Source organism: Eschrichtius robustus, chromosome 12, assembly GCF_028021215.1.
Source record: "Eschrichtius robustus isolate mEscRob2 chromosome 12, mEscRob2.pri, whole genome shotgun sequence".
Taxonomy (NCBI): Eukaryota; Metazoa; Chordata; class Mammalia; order Artiodactyla; family Eschrichtiidae; genus Eschrichtius; species Eschrichtius robustus.
In genome coordinates, this window is record NC_090835.1 from 49776182 (window position 1) to 49802068 (window position 25887).

General features: G+C 36.9%; 1 protein-coding gene across 3 annotated transcripts in view; it reads right to left on the reverse strand.

Annotated features, from left to right (window-relative positions):
• Window positions 1-25887, reverse strand: part of LRRFIP2 (LRR binding FLII interacting protein 2) — a 122405-nt gene that overhangs the window by 30686 nt on the left and 65832 nt on the right. For 2 of the 3 annotated variants that reach the window (XM_068559404.1, XM_068559403.1), the window contains 4 exons: window positions 17223-17267; window positions 15696-15812; window positions 12830-12901; window positions 7951-8121 (listed from right to left, as the gene is read on the reverse strand). In XM_068559404.1, the coding sequence (XP_068415505.1) occupies window positions 7951-8121; window positions 12830-12901; window positions 15696-15812; window positions 17223-17267 (405 nt within the window). Of the gene's footprint in view, window positions 1-7950; window positions 8122-12829; window positions 12902-15695; window positions 15813-17222; window positions 17268-23065; window positions 23156-25514; window positions 25584-25887 lie in introns of all 3 variants that reach the window. The other variant, XM_068559402.1, reaches the window with a different exon arrangement.

Sequence of the window (25887 nt, forward strand, 5' to 3'; positions counted from 1 at the left end):
TCATCTCAACAGATGCAGAAAAAGCTTTTGACAAAATTCAGCACCCATTTATGATAAAAACTCTCCAGAAAGTGGGCATAGAGGGAACCTACCTCAACATGATAAAGGCCATATACAACAAACCCACAGCAAACATCATTCTCAATGGTGAAAAACTGAAAGCATTTCCTCTAAGATCAGGAACAAGACAAGGATGTCCACTCTCGCCACTATTTTTCAACATAGTTTTGGAAGTCCTAGCCACGGCAATCAGAGAAGATAAAGAAATAAAAGGAATACAAATTGGAAAAGAAGTAAAACTGTCACTGTCTGCAGATGACATGATACTATATACACAGAGAATCCTAAAGATGCCACCAGAAAACTACTAGAGCTAATCAGTGAATTTGGTAAAGTTGCAGGATACAAAATTAATGCACAGAAATCTCTTGCATTCCTATACATTAATGATGAAAAATCTGAAAGAGAAATTAAGGAAACACTCCCATTTACCACTGCAACAAAAGGAATAAAATACCTAGGAATAAACCTACCTAGGGAGACAAAAGACCTGTATGCAGAAAACTACAAGACACTGATGAAAGAAATTAAAGATGATACCAACAGATGGAGAGATATACCATGTTCTTGGATTGGAAGAATCAGTATTGTGAAAATGACTATACTACCCAAAGCAATGTACAGATTCAATGCAATCCCTATCAAATTACCCATGGCATTTTTTACGGAACTAGAACAAAAAATCTTAAAATTTGTATGGAGACACAAAAGACCCCGAATAGCCAAAGCAGTCCTGAAGGAAAAAAACGGAGCTGGAGGAATCAGACTCCCTGACTTCAGACTATACTATAAAGCAACAGTAATCAAGACAATATGGTACTGGCACAAAAACAGAAATATAGATCAATGGAACAAGATAGAAAGCCCAGAGATAAACCCACACACCTATGGTCGACTAATCTATGACAAAGGAGTCAAGGATATACAATGGAGAAAAGACAGCCTCTTCAATAAGTGGTGCTGGGAAAACTGGACAGGTACATGTAAAAGAATGAAATTAGAACACTCCCTAACACCATACACAAAAAGAAACTCAAAATGGATTAGAGACCTAAATGTAAGATCAGACGCTATAAAACTCTTAGAGGAAAACATAGGAAGAACACTCTTTGACATAAATCACAGCAAGATCTTTTTTGATCCACCTCCTAGAATAATGGAAATAAAAACAAAAATAAACAAATGGGACCTAATGAAACTTCAAAGCTTTTGCACAGCAAAGGAAACCATAAACAAGACGAAATGACAACCCTCAGAATGGGAGAAAATATTTACAAACGAATCAACGGACAAAGGATTAATCTCCAAAATATATAAACAGCTCATGCAGCTCAATATTAAAAACACAAACAACCCAATCCAAAAATGGGCAGAAGACCTAAGTAGACATTTCTCCAAAGAAGACATACAGATGGCCAAGAAGCACATGAAAAGCTGCTCAACATCACTAATTATTAGAGAAATGCAAATCAAAACTACAATGAGGTATCACCTCACACCAGTTAGAACGGGCGTCATCAGAAAATCTACAAACAACAAATGCTGGAGAGGGTGTGGAGAAAAGGGAACCCTCTTGCACTGTTGGTGGGAATGTAAATTGATACAGCCACTATGGAGAACAGCATGGAGGTTCCTTATAAAACTAAAAATAAAATTACCATATGATCTAGCAATCCCACTACTGGGCATATACCCAGAGAAAACCATAATTCAAAAAGACACATGCACCCCAACGTTCAATGCAGCACTAATTACAATAGCCAGGTCATGGAAGCAACCTACGTGTCCATCGACAGAGGAATGGATAAAGATGTGGCACATGTATACAATGGAATATTACTCAGCCACCAAAGAAATGAAACTGAGTTATTTGTAGTGAGGTGCATGGACTTAGAGACTGTCATACAGAGTGAAGTAAGTTAGAAAGAGAGAAACAAATACTGTATGCTAACACATATATATGGAATCTTAAAAAAAAAAACAAAAAAAATCGGTTCTGAAGAACATAGGGGCAGGACAGGAATAAAGATGCAGATGTAGAGCATGGACTTGAGGACACGGGGAGGGGGAAGGGTAAGCTGGGATGAAGTGAGAGAGTGGCATGGACATATATACACTACCAAATGTAAAACAGGATATGTAGTATGAAAGAATTATTATTATTAGCTAGTGGGAAGCAGCCACATAGCACAGGGAGATCAGCTCGGTGCTTTGTGACCACCTAGTGGGGTGGGGTAGGAAGGGTGGGAGGGAGACGCAAGAGGGAGGAGATATGGGGATATATGTGTATATATAGCTGATTTAGTTTGTCATAAAGCAGAAACTAATACACCATTGTAAAGCAATTATACTCCAATAAATATGTTAAAAAAATTTCCTTAAGGAAGGAAGAAATCAGGATGAAGAGAAAGAGACAAAAGACTGACTTCTTTGAATATATTTTCTTTATTGATTTGATTCAGATCTGTGTAAATAATTCACAAAATTGTAAAACAAAAGTAAATTTAAAAGCAATTCATTGTGGAAGCAACCCAAGTTTCCATCAACAGATGAATGGATAAACAAAATGTGGTACATAAATACAGTGGAATAGTATTCAGGAAGGAAATTCTGACACATGCTACGACATGAATGAATGCTGAGGACATTATGCTAAGTTACATAAACCAGTAACAAAAAGACAAATATTATATGATTCCACTTATATCAGGTACCTAGAAGAGTCAAACTCACAGAGACAGAGAGTAGAATGGTGGTTGTGAGGAGCTGGAGGAGGAGGAATTGGGGAGTTGTTTAATGGGTACAGAGTTTCAGTTCTGCAAGATGAAAAGTTCTGGAGATCTGTTACACAACGATGTGAATAAACATTACTGAAATGTGCACTTTAAAATGGTTAAGATGGTAGATTTTGTCATATGCTTTTACCAGAATTAAAGGTAATTTCATAATAAAAATTTAAAAAGCAATTCCTAAGTATTGAAAATAAAATGTAGTGAACCTAGCTATATACGTCCAGTTAGTAGTATAAGCACAGAGAAACTATTTCAAGTAACTTTTAAAAACAACGGTTGTACTATACATAACCTAGAAGCAAAATAACAACCAAACAGAAAAAAAAACAAAAAAACTTTTAACTATTTTCAGTAATTATACTGTTGGTGGTAATGTTGGTATTGCTATTCTAGGTATTGTGGGACAAAGCAACGAAAATAGACTATAACATAATTACTAGCGTCCCTAGTGACTCTGAGAACTGGGAGTGGTAGTGTGGGAAGAAGGAGATATACATATATAAGACAGAAGAGGTCAAGTAAAAGCCCTACATCCTGAATATAAACTAGAACTATAAGCATAACATATTTTGACTTTAAAAACAAAAAAAATACCCCATATACATATTTCCCTGATATAACCACTAAAAAGGTCTATAAACAGTTACCATCTTGGTGGCAAGTACACCCCTAGCACCCACACTGCTCCACTAAAAGAGAACCAGGGCTCCTTGTAATAACAGCTGATTTCAGGTCTGGAGCAGGAAATGTACCAGACGAGTCCAGAACACTTACTTGTGCTAGACAGCAAAGAAGCTATCACAACCAATTAGACTCACATCAAAATTAGTTGGGAATCAACCTGAAGATGTTCACATTAGTTAAAGGTGGGACAACCTGAAAATCAATAAGAATAAAAGCTACAATGGATTGAAATCATCAAATGCTTGAATTCTTGCCTTCATAATGATTTTTTTAAAAATAATTGGGCACTATGAGAAGATGCCAAACAACCAAGTTCCTTAATTTGAAAACTTATAAACAAAGGAAAAGAATCAAGTTTTTCTCTTGCCTTTCCTATGTAAACTGTCTCATTGAGTAATAAGAGATGAGGGGAAATTTCTCTTTAAGGACGGACTTACACTAATAAATAAAGCATAGGAAAGTGAAAAGACAACCCATGGAATGGCAGAAAATATTTGCCAACCATGTATCTGATAAGGAACTTGTATCTAGAATATACAAACTCTAACAATGCAGTAACACAAAGATAATCCAATTTAAAAATGGGCAAAGGATCTGAACAGACATTTCTCCAAAGAAGATGTACAAAGGTTCAGTAAGCATATCAAAATATACTTGAAATCATTAGTCATCAGGGAGATGCAAAGCAAAACCGCACCTGCTAGAATGGCTAGGAAAAAACTCAGATAAAAACAAGTGTTGGTGAGGATGTGGAGAAATCAGAACCTGCTTACACTTGCATACACTTGCTGGAGGGAATGGTGCAGTCGCTTTGGAAAAGGGTCTGGTTATTCCTCAAATGGTTAAACATAGAGTTGCCATATGACCCAGCAATTCCACTCCTAGGTGTATATGTAAGAGAAAGAAAGACTTATGTCCACACAAGAACTTGTACACAAATGTTTATAGCAGCGTTATTCATCATAGACAAAAAGTGAAAAAACACCAGATGTCCATCAACACATGAATGGATAAACAAAACGTGGTATACCTATACAATGGACTATCGTTGGGTCATAAATAGGAATGAAGTACTGATGCATGCACCATACAGGTGAACTTGAAAATATTAACCAAAGTGAAAGAAGCCAATTATAAAAGACTACAAATTATATGATTCCATTAATATGAAAGTCTAGAAAAGGGAAATCTATAGAGACGGAAAGTAGAATAGTGGTTACTTAGGGCTCAGGGGAGTGAGAGATAGCTAAAGGGTACAGGATTGCTTTCTGACGTGATGAAATATTCTAAAATTGTGGTGATGGTTGAATTTTTCTGTGAAGATACAAAAAAACCACTGAATTGTACACTTAAGATGGATGAAGTGTATGGTATGTGAATTATATCTCAATAAAGCTGTTTTAAAACAATAAAAGAAAATGAAAGAAAACAGTAATGATAAAATTAGAATATCTCATTTTGCAACCCCTAATCAACTAATGGATATAAGTATCACAGAGAGAGCATCACAGAGAGAGGTGCCATACATCTGGGTCTCCTGAAGGGTTTAGTCTACTTCTCTATGAAGTAGACTAAACCCGTATTTGATTAAACCTCTAAACCTAACTATTTACAGGAAATACAGAGGAAAAAGGAGCATGGTAAAGAATGACAGTAATGAAACAGCAAAATCCCCAAGACTGTCAGAAGCTGTTAAAAGAAAAGCAATCCAGTTTCTTCAACACATAAATTGCAAGGGAAAAAAGGAGGTGATAGGAAACCTATAAATAAAAACAGACTTATAAGACATGACAACTAATTCCAATGTGTGGAACTTATCTAGATCCTGATTGTTTTTTTAAGTGTGAAAAAGAACAATCATTTATGACATTGAGACAACTGAAATTTTAACAATGACAGGATGTGTAGTATGAAAGAATTATTATTAATTTTTCAGATGTGAAATGGTCTTGTGGTTATATTTTAAAAAAAGAGAGTCCATGTCATTTAAGTTCATATTAAACTCATATTAAAATGTGGGGTATTTAGGACTTGCTTCAAATAATGTGAGTGGAGGAAGTAGACAGGGCAAAATTGGCCATACATTGATGGTTTGTTAGGGGTAGGTAATGGGTTCAGGAGAGCTTGTTATACTCTTCTTCTTTTTTTTTTTTTTGTATGTTTAAAATCTGCCATAAAAGATTTTATTAAATCTCAGATAAGCTTAAAAAAAAAAAAAAAAAAGGAAAAAAATTCCCTACTATAATGAATAGCTATTAAGAAAAGAATAATACACCTGAGACATTCCTCATCAGGCATTCTGTCCCTGAAGTAGGTACAGAGACAATATTTAAGATGTAGTCACCATAATTCCAGCAGAAAACACTAAAGACATTTTGAAAAATGGTATGAATATCATTCTCTAACCTCACCATCTGCTGCTATAATGAAACATACCAGAGTGCCTGACCTCTTTGTATGTCTCTGAACAGGAACATCTACTGCACGAGGCAATATCTGTTTAGGAGAAGAGAGCTCAGGGTGAAGGTACAGCAGAGAGAGACACGACCACAAAGTCTTCTGCATCGCAGTACCTGAAGCAGATCCCCAGGGTATTAAAAAAAGCATACAGATTTTTCAAATTCAAAAAGCACATAATTTAAAAACAAAAACAAATTGAAAAACCACAACTCTGTATACTAAGACATCTCCGCATCTTAGAAAATTACAGGAAGGAAAAATGAAGTTGGTTAAAATAGCTTTTCACAGGGACTTTTTTTTATTTTAAAAATGCTCAAGGACATTTGAGAAGATGGAAAGATAAGAACTCGTTTTAGGACTGATCATTAAATACTTAGCATGAGATTTTCTTCTAATCTGTTAGAAGCAAAGAGCCAGAAATAGCTATGAAAAATGTGTGGGAAGGCAGAAAAGGAGTCCAAGGACTAAGAAAAGTATGACAGCTCAGACACTCCACAATTAGCCTATGAGATACAGGAAGAATCAAAGAGGAAACATCTATTGTCACCAAATCTTCAATGAGCCACCGTCATCAATATGAAAATACCCAGAGGCCTCTTTGTCACTTTATCTAGACACAAGTTTTCTTACTCTAACTTTTTTGTTAATAGACACTATTTTTTTCCGAGAAGTTTTAGGTTTACGGCAAAATGGAGCAGAAAGTACAGTGTTTCCATATACTCCCACTCCTCTCCCCACCCCTCAGGAACAGCCTTCCCCCACTATTAACATCCCAAACCAGAGTGGTACATTTGTTACAATCAATGAACCTACATTGACACATCATTGTCACCCAAAGCCCATAGTTTACATTAGGGTTCACTCTCAGTGCTGTACATTCTATGAGTTTTGATAAATGTATAATGTATCTACCATTATACTATGATACAGAATAGTACTGCTGCCCTAAAAATCTCCTGCACTCTGCCTCTTCATCCCTCCTTTCCCCAAACCCACTACAAATACTTCCTAACACTTTTTAAAAGTGACCAAAACAGGCTGGAATGAGCATTTTTGGTCCTCAAGGAAAGAAATCCCTACAGAGTCTACAGTAATAATGCTGGTCCCTTAGAGGTTATATGAACAGCTTTTCTCCCTTTATTATGTACAAATACAGATTGTTGTTGTTTCTAACAATTCACCAAAGCTCATCTCCTAAATTATTATTATTATTTTTAAAACTTTTGCAATGTACTGGCAACTCATTTCTTGACAGTAATATCCACTTGTCCTCTGCTTGGACTGACTAAAACGCTTCTAAAAAACCCAATAAGCTTTTAAGAGAACCCAACTTGCTTTCTGCAGTTGTCAAAAGGAAAATCCAGGCCTTGGGCAGTGGCTTTTATTTTCCATCTGCACATTTTAACAATATAGCTTACGAACCTCTAAAGAAAACATCTGTCGATTTTTGACCCACGTCTCCACACTGCAGTTTTTAAATAACTGGTTAAAGACGTCTCTCCAACCATTTAGAAAACACATTCTCTTGAAAAATGAGAGAAGAGAAAAGAGAAGAAAAGAAAAGAAAAGGGAATAAAATGAACCACCTCAATGAAAGCCTTTGGAGCTTTGTGGAATTCCAGCCAGTTATAGCAGGAAGAAGTAATTCACTGTAATTGTCCCAATTAAGAGATAGAAAATAAAGATAAAATTTGAGCTGTATTCTATTTTCAGAAACTAAAGGAGGTCATAAGCTTCCCCTTATGAAAATAAGTTAAATCTTATAAAAATTAAGAAAGGAAAATATTTCAGGACCTGCAATCTTACGTTCTGTCAATTTCCTTGCACCAATCAGTTGTGATGGAAATATCATTCCCGGGGATGCTGTGCTCTTCCATCAAACCCAGTACTTCTTAAACGGCAGGCTTTAATTTTCTGACCCCAGAGAAAGGCATGATGTAAGATGAGCAATTACCTTTGATTTTTCTTCATTCTCTCTATAAAATTCTGCCATCTGTTCCTCCTGCTCTTCAATAACATCCTTGAGGGTATCTACTTGGTATATCAAATTGTTCTTCTCATTGTCTAACTGTGCATTGGAAACCATGGCTTTCTTGTATTTTTCTTCCACTTCAGACAAAGACTCCTAAATGAAAGTCAAAGTCATCAGCCTAATATCTAAAATATGTTCATTGCCTATATGCCATATAACAGGAAACTATAGCACTGGCACAAACACATGAAGATGCATTTTTGCAAAATAAAAGCAGTTTGGGGAACTCTTTGTTTAGTAACATGCACATAAAACAGGAGGATGACAATAAGCCAAGAGCGCATCATTATAAGCACTTTATGGGCTCTCTGCTATCCGAGAAAACAAATTCAAGCAGCAGTGTAGCCTCTGAAAGATGAAAAGGGGTGCAGACAACATATGAGAGTCATAGTGTAAAAATCATAAAATACAGCATCATTAATGGTTTCAGAAATGTTACTCCTGTAGTTTTTAACAACAGCTATTTGCAACAGAATACAGATACAACAGAAGACAGCCTCTCTTTACTCAAGTAAATTTCATACTTATTTGAATTGCACCACTTCCTGGACCTGTGTTTTCAGTACTTTCTTGGTCTGCATAACATTAATGTAAATGTATAAACATTTTGTCTAGCAACTTCAAATAGTAGCCATTTTTAAATAAGTAAGCAATATAAAAACTATTATTTAAGGAAAAAGAGCTACCACTCAATGCCTAAATTTTTATATACTTCCAAGTTTTCTGCCTAAAATAGCTTACAGCCTGTTTCTTAATAACTACATCTATTTGGTAGATTACTACTACCTAGCAGTATTTTTAAAACTAAAAAGAAAAACATTTCACATAGAAAAAGTCATCACTTCTGGAAGTAAATTTTTATTTTATTTTACTTTAAAAAATTTTTGGCCATGCGGCATGCGGGATCTTGGTTCCCCAACCAGGAATTGAACCTGCACCCCTGCAGTGGAAGTGCAGAGTCTTAACCACTGGACCGCCAGGGAAATCCCTGGAAATAAATTTTTAAAATATTAATGCAAATGTTTAACAAACAAAAGATCAGTGATATAGAACTGAGAGTCCAGAATCCTTACATTTATGATCAACTGATATTTGACAAGGGTGCCCAGACAACTCAGTGGGAAAAGAGTAGTTTTTTCAATAAATGGTGTTGGGACAACTGAGATCCACATGCAAGCAAATAAAGTTGGACTCTTACTTCACACCAAACACAAAAATTAACTCAAAATGGATCAGAGACCTAAATTAAAAGCTAAAACTATAAAACCCTTCCCAAAAAACACAGGAGTAAATCTTCATGACTTTGGAGTGGGCAATGGTTTCTCAGATACAATACCAAAGTATCAATGAAAGAAAAAGTAGACTTTATCAAAATCAAAAATTTTATGCTACAAATAATACCAAGAAGGTAAAAAGATGACCCACAAAATGGGAGAAAATATTTGTAAATCTTATATCTGATAAGAAACTTGTATCCAGAATATATAAAGAACACTTAGAAATCAATAATTAAAAGACACATCATTCGATTTTAAAATGGGCAAGGATATGACCAGATATTCCTCCAAAGATGGTGTACAAATGGACAATAAGAATACAAAAACTTTCTTAATGTAATTAGTGATTAGGGAAATGCACATCAAAACCATAATGAGATACTACTTCAGATCTACTAGGATGGCTATAATCAAAAAACGAGAAACAAGGTAAGTGCTGGTGAGGATATGAAAAAACTAGACTCCTCATACATTGCTGGGAAGAAGGTAAAATACTGCAGCTGCTTTGGAAAACAGGTTGGCAGTACTTCAAAATGTTAAACATCGAGTTACCATATGACCCAACAATTCCATTGCTAGGTAATCTACCCAAGAGAAATGAAAAGATATATCTATACAAAAAGCTGTACACAAATGTTTACAGCAGCATTATTCATAATAGCCCCAAACTGGAAACAATCCAAATGCCTATCAACTCACAAATGGATAAACAAAATGTAGCAAATCCATATAGTGGAACACTACTCAGCCATTTTATACACACACACACACGTATATATATGTACATATATGTATACACACATATGTATACATGTGTGTGTATACGTATATATACACACACACACTGATGCGTGTTATAACACGGATGAATCTCAAAAACATTATGTTAAGTAAAAAGCCAATCACAAAAGACAACACAGACTAGTGGTTACCCAGGGCTAGGTGCAGGAGTGGGAGTGGAGGAGTGGGAAACATCTGCTGATTAGTATGGGGTTTCTTTTTGGGGTAGTGAAAATGTTCTAAAATTGGTGATGGCTGCACAATTCTGTGACTATGCAAAAAAACCCCACTGAACTGTACACTTTAAATGGGTAAATTTTATGGTATGTGATTTATATCTCAATAAAGATACACACAAACACATATGCATACACAAACACATATGCATACACTTAATAATTCTTCACAACCCAGGACTGTATTAACAGGCAAGATTTATATTATGATTGAGAACAAATACACCCAAAATAAAGAACATAAGCCCAGTTAACTGTATAATGGTTCAAATACAGTAGGTATCTTAACACAATGCAGAATTTAGAATGATTCTGATCCATCTCAGAGACTAATAGCAAAAAAAAAGAGTCCTCCTCACAACTCAGTCCCATACAAAATGGGGCATGACTGCATGAACACCAGAATCTAAGACAGTTCAAGCAGTAGCTGCAAGGACACAATATATAACATAATAAAAATGACATAAAATGTATGGAGTGTACTTTTTCCTTTAAACCAAAGACCACAGAAGACTATTTTAAACTTAAGTGTCAAGGTAGTTTGTTGTTGTTGTTTTGGCCACACGGCTTGCAGGGTCTTAGTTCCCCAACCAGGGACTGAACCCTCAGCAGTGAAAGCTCGGAGTCCTACCACTGGACCTCCAGCAAACTCCCTCAAGGTGGTTTGAATGATTTGAATCTAGCTCACACAGTGACACCCATAAGGAATGAGTTCTACTTAAACGTGTCCAGGGCAGCGACGTTCAGCGTAGGTGCTAGCTAGAAGCAGCAGTGTCATCTAGGACCTGGGGCTAAAAACGCAAATTTCCAACCACCCCATCCTAGACCTACTGAATGAGAAAATCTGGGAGCAGAGCCCAGCAACCTGTGTTAACAAGACCCAGGTGACTGCGGAGGGAGGGTAGAGGGGGGAAAAAGCACCTCAAAGGCAGACATACTTAAGAATAATGTCATAAGCAATGACCGAGCATCCTTTTTAAATAGAATATAGATACATCACACAACCATGCTTTGACCACCAACCAGACAATTTTTTAAAAGATTTTTTCTTCCATTTAAAAGAGTCATTTCAAGGATAAACATAATTTGAAGTCAAGTTCAATTATACACTAACCATGAATTAAGAAAAGGGGACTTATCTGTTCAGGGTCTCAAATAAGGTTAATCTGTTTTTTGTATCCTTCAAAAAATGAAATAAATGGTAGATCTAAAAGGTAAGGGGAAAATGTTTAAAATAAAATAAAAAACGAGTAAGAATGCCTTCGAATCACTTGCTTTCCTGATACATTATGTTACGTATGAGACTTTAAAATGAATGTATTTATTGAATGTACTGGATTTGTTCCATTGATCTAAGATATTTCCAAGTCATATCTCTAAAACCTTAAAAGGGGGATTAAATCCTGAAGATGAGAGCAGTAAGACGAACTGAGCACATCAGCTCACTAACTCTGGGATCCTCCTGATGTTTACCGACAACCACACACTGCTGTCAACAGCGTCCAGGCTTCCCGGGGGCGCCCTCCATACACCTTCCCACCCTTTCTGGTCCTGTGCCTTCTGGACCATAATCACCTGCATGAAGTTTCTGGCTGGTAGCTGGGCTAAGTCCAATCATGCTGGACGGCTGAGCAAAGCCTTGACCATTAGGCCTACACTGCGTCCTTTGCGCATATCCTGAGTCACCTTTCTGAATGCCTTGCTTACGCATTTTTAGAGGCCTGGTGTGTATTTCTATTTCAAATAGGGACCCACATGTATTCAGAGAAACTTACAGTAATTCATAATATTAGGTTTGAACTTCATAAGAAAACATAGGGAAGAGCATGATCATCAAGTGCCATTTACAACTAAAATGTCTGCCTCACACGGACACTTCTAGTGAAAACTGGTAGCCATCCTCGATTGGAAAAAATAAGGCCCATTTAAATTTACCTCCAAGTTCTTTAAGGCACCGAATCTGTGTAGCCCTTTTTGATCTGTGTGTAAAAAAATCAAAACAAAAAGAAAACACAGTCCTCACGCTTCAGGGTCCTTCCTCCAGAAGGAATATTTATAATAATGCTCTTTCTCTTAGATGCTTCTTCCTTCTACTCCTAATACTAACTGAATTTGGTGACAGAAACAGGCAATGCTCTTTCATTTAGCTTGGAAGAATTTTAAGGTCTAATTCTCAATAAAAAATATTCTTAGAACACTTTTTAGGTTTTTGCCCAACTCAATTCTGTAAGGCTAAGACACAAGGGATACGTAAGTATTTTATAAGGTTTAAAAACTGTAAGGCATAATAGCTTTTCCTGAATATTCCAAAAACTACAGTACACATTTAAACATAAGCAGAGATTGGAAGTTCGTCTTTCCTATGCATTGCAGGTTAAGCACATGCTTGAAAGACAAACACTGTTAGTAAAGCTATGTGCAGTGGGGTTAATAGAATTTGTGAAACCACCATTACCAACACTTCTGCGTACAGAGAACATGCTTGGGCTGCAGAATGGGCCCTGATACCTTTAGTTCCTTAAGCCCCTGCATGTATCTCCCTTCTACATCCTGTATCTGGTCCTTAAGGTCATAGATATCCTGCAGGACATAGGAATGAACCATTGCATAAAACCACACACAAAGTCTCAAAGCATTCAGATGAAAATGTGAATTACTTTTGCATATTCCAGACTAAAAGCAGAGAAACTGAGGTACATAAACGTAACTGCCACTGCAAACTGCTAAAAGGGGCAAACAGGCAGGTGATGGTGGGGCTGGGGAAGGCCTGGAGTAATCAATCTAACATATCAAATACTTCCTTGACATTAACTCTTGCGGAAAAAACATTAGCAAATGGGGCTGGGGCTGTGTACAAAAGCTATATAAGTTATAACATTTTTTAACATACAATTTAAAAAACTGTATCAATCATTCAAATAATTTTTAGCATAACACTCCACCGAGAACTAGTAAAGTATGTAGCAAATTAATTATAAGCTGAAGATTTTACTGAGTCATGCAGAAGTTTTTAAAAATGTAAAACTAGATATGAACAAAGTTGTCTTTCAATGACTTGGTTACTGACCACAATTAATTTGGGAGAAAGATAAGTAAAGGGAGGGGTATTAAACAAATATTTTAAACACAATGTCAAATGAGAGAGTCTATCCTGAGGACATTATTTAAATGATGAGAAAAGCCTTTGCTCCAAATGTTACCATAATCCTTATAAGAAAAGTGAAGCAGGTCAAATTTTAAATGGAAAATATTGTTTCCCTTGTACCTGACCCTGCTACCTGAGGTCTATTCTGGATGGTTGATTTAGGGGGGAAATAATTGCTACAGGGCCCTGAACATAACTGTACAATTACAGGCAGGATCAATTATCAAAGGCCCATTACACAGAGTTTCTGTATTACATTTCCCCTGCCCCCTTAATTCCCTCCTTGGTAGGTTTGCCATTTACTCATTGGTTCATTCGACAGACATTTATCAAGTGCCTATTAGGAGCCAAATGCTAGGATACAAAAATCTCATTTCCTTCAAGTAGGTTGTTCTCTCAAAGAAGAAATACAAGTAAACAGTGAGCACAAGCTAAGTCTGAGGCTGGAATGCCCCATCCTTTTGTCCCACTAGAAAATAGCACCTAAAGGCAAGAGTTAAGCTTATTCAACTTTGCACCCTTGTGCTTATGCCTGGTACTTAGGAAGAGTTCAATAACACTGACCCCTTCAAAGTCAGAGCCAGGCTGACCTGGGCCTCCTTCTGCAGTGCCACTGCCGCTGTTCCAAACCTCCTCGCCCTCTCCTAACCCTCAGCCCACTTTTACGAGCTGCCCATTTCACAAGCCAGACTCCTGCTCCTACCCCGCCCACAATCTTACTCAGTCACCACTGGTCCCTCCCTCCTTCTCTACTGTGTCAGTGGGAAGGGGCGGCCACCTTCCATCCATCTGATCCCTGGACATTCCTCTCACCCACTCAGGCACTTTCTCAGTCAGCTACCCCTTCTCCTTCCTTAACCTTCATAGTCTCTCTCTACTGGCTCAATCCAACCAATGAAAACAACAACTAATGCTGCCTTTAGAAGAACACAAAAACCTCTTAACTTCCTCTCCCTCTCTACTGACCAAACAACTTCCATTCTCCAATACTCTCTTCAGAGCACGCTGCCTACGTTTTCTCCCATCACAGTTTTGACTTGCTCATCTCATCCCCATTGTTCAACCACAGGGTAACTCTTCTCCTTGCCTCCAATGCTTCTTCCAGTCTGTGGTCAATCTTTAGGAATGCAAATCAGATAGTACTGCTCTGCTATTTAATACCCCATAGTTGTCAGGGTAAACCTGAATTCCTGCCACACAAGGTGCTTTGTGATATGGCCCATCACTACTTCTCCAGCCTTCTCTCTCACCCACTACGAATCCTCACTTCTCATCCTACCCTCTGGCAACTTTGCTATACAGATAATCTTGTGGTTCTCTGAATTTAACTATCTGAGAAAGCCTTCACCCTTCAGCTTCTTTGCCTGGTTAATTTTTATTCTTCCTTCACCCCTTGTCTCCTCCGAAAAGCCTTTTTTTTTTTAATGTCTTCTTCTAGTCTAATTTAGATGATGCTTCTCTGAATTCCCTTAACAGCCCTATTCTTGCTACTACCATGGCATCACACCACCTGGTTTTACTGGTTTATATCCATTTGTCTTCCCTATGAAACAGCGAACTCCTTAAGTCCAAAGTGTGCTTTACTGCCTGACTCTGTGGGGCCAAGTGCTCAACAATGCTGAACGAATGAATAAATGCAATTTTTATTACTGCCCTTCCCTCGTTCCTCAAAAACAGCATGTTCAGCAAATAGACATTCAAATACATTTTGAAAGGGTTATTAATAAGAATGGAGACTCAACTAATGGGTTAAATGAGCTTACATTACTCAGGTATTTCTGTCATCCCAAATATTATTATACTTGTCTTATCATGAAACACTGAGAGATAACTGTATTCAGGCAGCCAAATAACACCATAACAGCTCAAAAGACTAATAATTCCCCAAATCTGGTTCCTTGTACATCCACATATTTTTCCATTTAAAATATGGCCAATTATTTGAGATAATTACTTTTATATACATTAGAAAGATTTTTTGGCATTTGTAAATTAGCAGAACTCATTCCAATATCATCAAATGTTCAGGAAAGAGAATGGAAGAATTAACTAATCTCCTTCCCTTCAGACCCTAGTCACATTCTTGAACTGCACTAACAATTTTTTTTAAAGAACTCATACCATACTTTTTTCTTCCTACCAAGACACATTAAATGTTAAATAGTTCCAGTAGACTACAAAGAAGCCAAAAAATTGTTTATAAAAAGCAAACCAAAAATCGCGGTTTACCCGCAATTCACTTAATGAGGTGTCTGGATCTATTAAGCTGCTGGTGTCCCCGCTTCCTCGTCTGGATGAGTTTCCACTTAGAGGGGTTGTTGCTGAGGCAGAATTTCGAGATGAAGGCTAGAGAAAAAGAAATATGGCACTTTTAAGTCTTGTTTCTTTAAAACTATATTTGCTGTGGAAACTAAAAGTGGGCCAGGGTGGTGGGGAGAGATCTAACACAGTGTGGACAAGAAGTTACCGAATGCAATCTACAGACAATTTAGACTGGCTTTGGGGAGAGGGTACCCAGAGACAGGCCCAGGCATACTAAGCACAACTGTGTGCGCTTGCTTTATTGGAATCTAGAATTCATAATAACTAAGAAGGAAATGGTTCGTGTGAGAGTTGTCTGTTTTCTAAGTTTATCTTTGTTGTATTGTAAACAGCACTGGGGTGAGTACATCAGCTTGATTTTAAACAGTTTTAGAATGTTATAGTTGGTATGCTAATTAGCAGTCCTCCTATTTAGTTCCTGAAGCTGCTTCTTTAGAATCTTTTCTTTTCCTAATACTTTGCTGATAAAGTTGGAGATAACTATTTGCAGCTGACAGCAACAATACCGTGTATCACTATGAATTTAGACTGCTCTTCCCACAGTGAGTTTAAATGCGACATCATGCTACTGAATTAATAAATGGCAGGGATTTGTGCTATTCAATACAGCAGCCACTAGCCACATGCAGTGACTGAGCACTTGGAATGTGGTTAGTCCAAATTGAGAATTTTTTTTTAGGTGTAAAATACACACCAGATTTCGAAGGCTTAGTGTGGAAAAAAGAATGTAAAATATTTCATTAATAAGTTTTCATATTGATTATGTTTAAATATTTTGGACATTTGGGTTAAATAAAATATATTATTTGTATTAATTTTATCTGTTTCTTTTTACTATTTTAGTGTGGCTGCTAGAAAATTTAAACTTACATATGTGGTTTACATTTGTGGCTTGCACTGTATTTCTGCTGGATAGAACTGGTACACCTTTTGGGGGCATAGCACAAAATTAATCCTGATAATTTCCCTAAGATGACTTTCTAAAAATATTTCTAGAAGAAATATTTTTAGAGACTTTTTAAACACAAAGCAACTCCTAGAAAGGAGTTATTTTATTGTACTTTGAAGAATTATTTATCTATAATAGGAAAAAAACAAAACGCTCAGAGTTTGTCACCACCATTCCTAAAGACACTTCTTCATTTTCAGTGTTTAATGGCTTCTTCTAAGGATTAAATTCTGGAGGAATGAAAATCAAAAGAGCAGCCAAAAGTTTAAGAGGTGACATTCAAGGAAATAAAATGCAGTGTCTTTTCTCTTCCCAGCGCTTCACATGATTCAACCACAGAGGAATTTGGGGGTCAAGGACAGGAAGTAGATGAAGAGAGGAAGAGTAGTTCCATCAGTTAAACTGTTGTAAAATCAAGAATAAAATAGTAGACAGTAAGTTATTGACCTTGAGAACTTAATTTCCTTAGGAATTTAGATACTCACCCTTGTGTAATTTTCAGCATATTGTTTGTCAGATTTTTCATCCAACTAGAAAAGAACAGAGATAAAAATCAGAAAAGATGCTTAGCATTTTGATTTTTTTATGGGGAAAAAAAAGAAGTGACCTCATTTGAGTTCTCCAAGTTCAATCGATATTTGGAACCTAAAAGCAAACATACTAAAACTGAAATAAAAGTTGGAACACATAAAACAAGACGTTAAGAACTTTAATTCTTATCTAAGGAAGACATGGAGTAAGCAAGCTGTCCTTATGAAAAAATTTAGAACTTTTACACAGATTTTCTTTTCATGGTATTTGAAACATATTAAAGAAAACTATATATAAACTTAAATTTTATCATTGTGAAAGTTAACACACACACACACAAAAGTGTATACATCAAAAAGAAAATTCTGATAAAACCAAAAGCCAAAAAACTTTATTACCTTAGCATTACTGACACAGGACACACAGATTAAGAGTAGCACACTTAGCCAAAAGAGTTCAGATTGGACTAGAGCATGTAAAATATATCATCAAAAAAATTTCCCCACAGCACTAAGGAATTGGTTGTCTGGTTTTTGTTTTTGCTTTTTAAGTAATACATGCTCACGTATCTAAAAAAAAGAAAAAAACAGCACAAAGGGTATGCAAAGTAAGCCTCTCTCTAGAGGTACACCATACCCGGATCTTCAAGGGCAACCTACACCCAGTCTTCAAAAAATTCTAACAGTAGTGGCCCAAATACATTCCATATCTTCTTTTTCCCCTTACCATGTTGCAGAGATCAGAGAAAGTACTTTATTTTTCTTCATGGCATTTATCACTCCCTGACCCCATGATATTTATTAACTTATTTATTAATAAACAAACTTACTTATTGTCTGATCTCTCTCTCTTTAATGTAAGCTCTATGTCTGTATGTTCTTTTCTGTACTCCTAACACCAAGAATAGCACCTGGGGCTTCCCTGGTGGTGCAGTGGTTAAGAATCTGCCTGCCAATGCAGGGGACACGGGTTCGAGCCCTGGTCCGGGAAGATCCCACATGGCGCGGAGCAACTAACCCCACGTGCCACAACTACTGAGTCTGCACTCTAGAGCCTGCGAGCCAAAACTACTGAAGCCTGTGTGCCTAGAGCCTGTGCTCCGCAACAAGAGAAGCCACCGCAATGAGAAAGCACGTGCACCGCAACGAAGAGTAGCCCCTGCTCACCGCAAATAAAGCCCGCGCGCAGCAATAAAGACCCAACACAGCCAAAAATAAATAAATAAATTTTAAAAAAAGAATAGCACCTGGCATACAGGACTCAAAATTTGTTGGATGAATGAATAAATGAATTATATCCCATATGTACTTATAGACTTACCTCATTTATTTTAACAGCTGCATAGTAACCTATTATCTGGACATACCATAATTGAGTTATCCTATCTTCTGCAGATAGGCCTTACGGTTGTTTTAGTTGGTGTTTCAAGAAGGGAAGTACCTAAAAGGTTTAGTCTAAAACCCTGACTTTATAGCTGAGGAAAGAGAAATTCAGAGGTGAAAGATCTTGCTGAAGCATGCGTAACTACTAAACGTCAGAGCTGAATCCAGACCTCAGTTTTGTGAATTTTTCGTATTTTTTACTTGTATATACTGTCCCAATTACCACTGGGGGAAAAAAGTCACAGAGAAATTTAACTAAATGAAAATATACCCAGACTCCAACTCCCAGACCAACCCTCCCAGCCCAATCTAGAGAAGAGATTTGAAAACCTTCCTTAGTTAATTATTAAAACACAAAATGTCATTATTTCTGGCTCAGTTCAGATCACTTCACTCTAGCTTCCTCATATTTGACAGTTTTTTCTGTCTTTTTTCAATACCCACATTTATTTGTGTTCATTTTCTGTCTCAGTAAACACCTTTTATTATAAGTACCAAATCAGAATATAAATACTATCTCAGACTTCAGATTTTTTTGCTACTTCTTACTGTAATACTTTAAAAAAAAAGAACTGATTTTAGTTCATTTTGACTTCTTTAAACCACATATGAAATGTTTTAAAACAGGCGATGACAATAGTTTTTAATATTGGCAGTTATTGCCATAAAAAGGAATTATCTTCCTCACATCTATACTAGTAAAATATATTGCCTAATATTTAATGTGTTATTCCTCAGAGTGAAAGAAATACCACATCTAAATAAACTGACTTATTTTCCTTAGAGTATCTTCCAACTCTCTTCTACTAATGAGTTAAAGAGAAAAACAAGCAGCATTCAAAAACATTCTTCCAGGTCCATTTGAAGTCCTGTCTCTTATCCCACTCTCACACAAATGACCCCCAAACCCACCCATTTTTTAATAGACAGTCACCTGAGAATAATCGTACATTTCAGAGGCTGCATCGCTGACCCAGTCCACTGCAGGATTGATTCTGTTGCTTTCGCTATCTCCTGACAGATCCTAACTCCCGCACCTGCCCAAGTTGATCATGTGCCAAACTTCAGGGATTGTGGAGGTAGCAAAAATGCCTAGAGCAGCCCCGCTGCAGGGACTTGGCCAGGGACTCTTCAGTGCTCACTTCTCAGGCTCGTGCTGCGTTATGTGCAGCCTTCCGTTTAGACGAAAAGCTAGTTGAAACCTGGTATTCTAAAAGCGCTGGGAGGTCTACATAGCTGCATTGCAACGATAAGCTAGTGTTCAAAATGATGACCAAAAGAGTCTGCCAGATCCTCAAAAGGCTCTTAAGTGGAATAAGATATAATCATGTTTAATATACTAAGGTATAAAAGAGGGAAATGTTGGTAAAAGGGTACAAACTTTCAGCTAGAAGATCAATAAGGTCTGAGGATGTAATGTAAAACATGGTGACTACAGCTGATTTTTAAAAATTGTTATGTATGAATAACATGGAAAAAATAAATACGCAATAATATGAAAAATCAGAAAACAAAGGCTATGTGTACTATATAGTCATATTTTTGTAAAACAAGCAAATTAAACTGAGATAGAGAAAAATACGGAAAATAAGTCATCAAACTGCTTTAAAAAAAAGTGGCTAAACAAAATGGTAGACTACAATATAAAACAACAACAACAAAACAGAAAGCAAGGCTTTTTTCCTTAGTAAAGCCCTCAGGACTTGCTCATGAATACTGACTACAGCCTACTATTCTCAAAAACTTTCAAGTAAATATTATGCCATTACACTCCTAAATAATTAAATAGGTAATTTTCCAATCAAGAAAAGGGTTCCCTTGATAGCTGGAAATGGAAAGTTTGCTGACAGGCTCGTATCAATAATATTTCATATTCGTATTAATGCACAAAGAAGAGCACATGATGGCAAACTTTATTGCTTCTTTTAAGAATTTCAAATTATCGACTCGCAAACAAAGTCTTAAATATCATCTTTTCCATATTTCAGTGATAAATGCCTTTGCCTTATTTATGTCTGGGAAATCCGAAAATGCTTTGCTCTTGACTTTAGAGTATAGATTGTTTCTCTTTAAATCTACACTCCTTGATTATTTGTTGAAATTAGTACATGAGAAATATTTCTTAGAATACATATCTTGTCAAATCTTTGAAACTCTTGGTTTCTTCTTAAAAGAAAGGTATTTCTTATTCTCTGATTAAGAGGCCCTTTGACCTCCGTTTCAGCAAATGGCTATTTTGACAGATAATTTTATCCTACTAAAATGGTAAAATACAATTTGAACCTTTTTGAGTGGAAACAGAATTTTAGTTGTGAACACATTGTTTTTTTTGGCTGTGTTGGGTCTTCGTTGCTACGCACGGGCTTTCTCTAGTTGCGGTGAGCGGGGGCTCCTCTTTGCTGCGGTGCGCGGGCTTCTCATTGCGGTGGCTTCTCTTGATGCAGAGCACGGGCTCTAGGTGCACGGGCTTCCGTAGCTGTGGCTCGCGGGCTCTAGAGCGCAGGCTCAGTAGTTGTGGCGCACGGGCTTAGTTGCTCCGTGGCATGTGGGATCTTTCCCGGACCAGGACTCAAACCCGTGTCCCCTGCATTGGCAGGCAGACTCTTAACCACTGCGCCACCAGGGAAGCCCCGTGAACACATTTTAATACCATCATTTGAAAGAGTTGTTTAGAAATAAAGATGTATTTTATTCCAAATTTTTTTGCTCTAGAGAGGGGCCCAACATATATTTTAGGCTTTGCCAAGAGGTAAAATTAAGGATATTATATAGGTACTTAGATAACCATTAAAAAACAAAAAACAAAGAAAACTTTGGCTGGTAGTCTATAAAATAACAGGGGGCTGGCCAGATTTGCCAACCACTGCTCTAGAGAAGCTTGTGCTTATGTTATAAGGTATACAGCATGATTCGATATACATATACACAGCCTATATACATGTATATCAAATCATTATGCTATATACCTTAAATATGTATACTTCTTATTAAAATATGTAGATAAATCAAAATAACTACCTGGCAAAAGAGAAGAGTTTTATTTAATTAGTAGAGGCAGTGGAAGACTAAAAATAACCGTCAACCTTTTCACTCCTGTGTAGTTACTAAAATAAATTGCCAAGAAATAAACGTAAGGAGGACATAGCCAGTAATTCAGACATCACATCAGATGCTAAAAGAATTCAAAGTTTTTAAGAGAAAAGGTGTACACAATAAATTAAATTGTTTACATCTATGAAAAAACAGGTTACTAAGCAAATTAATAAAGTGGGCAATATTTCAAGGGAAGGACTTGGGAGCCAGTCTTCTAACTTTGTGTGCAGAGAGACTGTTGATGTGACCAAGGTCAAGATGGGACTGTTGCTCAGCCAGCCAGCTTTGAGCGCCAACAATCTGGAATACTTAAGGATAACACTCAGAATTGTTTTCTAGGATTAGTCATTCAGAAATAGCTATTTAAATACAATCGGTGATGTGCTAAATATAAATAATTCTCTCTTCATTAAAAAACTGTCTAATTTTTTGTTAAGAAGCCCTGCCTCAACTGCTTCAAAGCGCTTGATAATTAGGACAGCGTTGGTCCAAGGGCAAACAACACTAATGCCAGTTACGGAGAGACGCCACAGACAGAAAATCAGGCTGTTACATACATCAGGCAGGTAGACATCTGCAGGTCTGGGTTCCTTCATTAAGGTAAATGCCTCAAGGCATTTCTACTGGACAGTCTTTCCTAAATTCAGTTTCCAATGAATGTGAAAGCAATGGATAGGCATTTCTTCAAAACAATGCCATAATCCAAATGTTCAAAATCTATTCAGATTCTTCCCAGTTACTATAAATTAGTGACTCTTTGCTAAGTAGTATATTTTATTGTCCAACCTTCAAAGTTTACCTAAAAATTTATAGATTCTCCCAAATGAAAAGGGAAGAAAAATTTTAAGACTGATCAGGAATATCTAAATATGGGCTAGGTATCAGATGGTTTTAAGGAGTTATTTTTCATTTCATTAGGTATGATAATGGCACAGTAAATAAAGAAAAAAGTTCTCAACTAGAGACGCATACTGAACTATTTATTGGGAAATGGCATGATGTATGGGATTTGCTTTAAAGTACTTCAGAAAAAAAAGGAGGGAAAGGGGAAGAAATAGATGAAACAAAATTGGCAAAATATTGATAATTGTTGGAGCTGCTGATGGGTTCTATGGGGGAAAATTTCCACAGGAAAAATGTTTTAAAAAATCAGAACGTATCAATATATACATTTCAAAACAAAACAAATAACTGTATTTTATGCTAGCGTGCTGAAATAAATATTTCCTAGGCAGTAAATTAAGTTCCTAATTTTAAAATAGCTATTTTGTTAGCTGTTAGTCACAAGTCTGAGACCGTGAATCCCCATGCGCTGCACTCACGCTGGTCAGATCTGGGATGCTGACATCATCCACGTCGGAGACCATGCTCCCCCTACGATTGGAGCGACTAAAATAATCAGCTGCAGAAACCTTTCAGTCAGGAAAAAAATGAGATGCTTTAAAAGTTAAGAAGAGAGACAAGAAAAAGATAAGAACATTGGCATATAGGGGGAAATTTTTTTTTTTTTTTGGTGTGTGATAAAGTATCATGAAATGAAATGAGGAAACTGCTGTGATTTACCTACTCAAGAAGGTGAGAAAGAAATGTAAAGGGTCCCTAAATGACATCACAGCTCCCTAAAATAAGCTCTTATTATTCATCGTAGCTAGAGTTCTATGCTATAGAGATCATCCATGTACTGCCTGAGAACCAGCGTCACCCTCACCATCAGGGATTCCAGGATAGCATTTACCTAACGCCTCTACTATATTTCACAAATGTATAATGCATTATAGCTATCAGCTCTGTTACGCACATATATCCTGAATGCAGAACTATCTGCAGAGTATTTACTGTGCCTTTTACCAATTTCCACAGTTCCCTCTTTTTCATATTCCTCAGGACCGAGAACTGTAGAACAAAAATAATGAAAGAACTACACTGGCCTCTTTCTGGTTCCCCAAACATACCCAGTCTCTTCCCACCTTAGCCGTTGGCACTGGCCTAGGAAGCTCTCCTCCCAGCTCTTCAAGCAGTTCAACTCTCAGCTCAAAGGTCAACTCCCTTGGAGAAGCCTTCTCTGATCACTCCATCGAAGGGATCTCTCTCTCTCTCTCTCTCTCTCTCTCTGTCTGTCTCCCTGTCTCTCTGTCTCTCTCTCTCTCTCTCTCTCTCTCTCACACACACACACACACCACTCAATGTCTTCTATAATATCACCTGCTTTTTCTCTTCACAGTCCCCGGGTTTACTTTCTCTTTTTTGTTCCTATCTTTATCAGTTTATTTTCTATTTCTTTCACCAGGATATAAGCTCCATGAAGTCAGAAATCTGGTCTATGTGGCTTACCACATTATTCCCAGCACTTAACATGGTCCCTCACATATAACAGGTACTCCCTCCATACACATTTGTTGAATTAATAAATAATGAATATCTTTTACCTCACTCATCAGCTGTTCTTTACCTCAGCTCTGTCTGATTACCTTACTCAAAAACTCTGCTCTTCCAGAAAGGAATCTGCAAGCCCATCCACAGAGATGCCTTCCTTAAGGCTTACAGATACGACGTTTTGCTAAGAGCTGAGATAATCAAGCAATAGTATTCTTGTTCACAGTAATACAACTTTGATTTACATAGAATAATATAACGGTACCCACTATCTCAGAATTTTGATAGTTATTTTCTAGACAGTAATTCATTTAATCCATATATTAAGCCTACCTACAAAGATAGTCATTACACGCCCATTGTACAAATAAAGAAATCGCTATTAACACAACTAACAGGTTGGAGAAATGGTTCAAGCCCAGACATCATTATTTCAGAGCCCCTGCCCTTTCCACTCCATCACTTTCTGGGGTGCTTTCGGTGTCATGGACTGTTCTTTCTCCTGCAAGCTCTGAGTATGAGCATTAACTGGCTTGCCAAGGGACCACAACTGTCTTAATTAGATCACTGGATTTCTGGCAACAAAGCTCACAAACTCTTGCTGTTCCCCTTTTCTACGTAAACTTCGGGTTTACAATCTTTCATAAAACATGACTTGTATTAAATGGCCTTCTATTTTCTTAAAGGAATTATAGCCTCTTAGTTATTGGGCTCTTTTGTTTTAGCTCTAAGCTGACACACCATCCTCACCAATGTAATTTTCGAATCAATTTTTAAGTATAGCAAAAATGTCATCAGCTCTCTAAAATTTCTTGCTTCATCAAAAGAATAACCTGAAATTATATAATTTGTATTCTAACATAGCTATTTGTTACCTCTATAATTGTAACTCTAGTTGAATTCTAAGACCAAAATTTTAAAATTTTGCCCACAGCAACTCAAAGTATTCGTGGGCCTTAAAAGATGTATAAACTATGGTTAAATTTAAATACACAGCGAAGAAAACAACTAATTAATGGCAGCATGATTTCTAATCCATAGTAATGAGTTTTAAACAATGTGGAGGCATTAATTTTGCTTGAGAAATTTTTTTGGTTTAGGTGAATTGTGCACATACATGCACGCGCATAAAATAGCAACAAAAAATTAAAAGTGAAAATCTGTCAAGTACACAATGACTAGCACATAAGAGGTGTCACTAGGAAAGCTTACATAGCCCACTAAGAAAACGTAGTCTCAGGAATACATTTCTGAGGGCAAATTATTCATATAAACTAAATTTGAAGAAAACGCTCATTTTGTCAAGTGCAAATTTCATTTTCCAACAGATTTCACGTGATCACACAGTGTTGCAATTTTAAAACTCATCGTATGTGTTTGCATGCAAATCACGCTCACCACACTCTCCCTTCGCCCACGGCTGGCACGACCAGAAGAAGCAATGCTTGCAGTGTCATCGTCGATAAACTATAGATATTAAAAGCAGATAATGAAAAAGATGCAATTTCACTACAGGTCTTCCCTGACTGAAGGCACATGAGGTAAGGCTTTGGGAAGCACACAAACACTCTCCATGAGCATAATAATTAGCACCATCTATTGTGCACCATTAAACCAAAAAGCTGTTTCAAGGCATAATGAACGATCATTAAAAACCAAAAGATATTTCCAAAAAGCACAAAGAATAAAATAGTACTTCATCTTTTATTTACGTTAAATGAAAGAAAAGGGGGCGGGGCATGACTCTACTGGCCAAAACCAGCCAGGGACT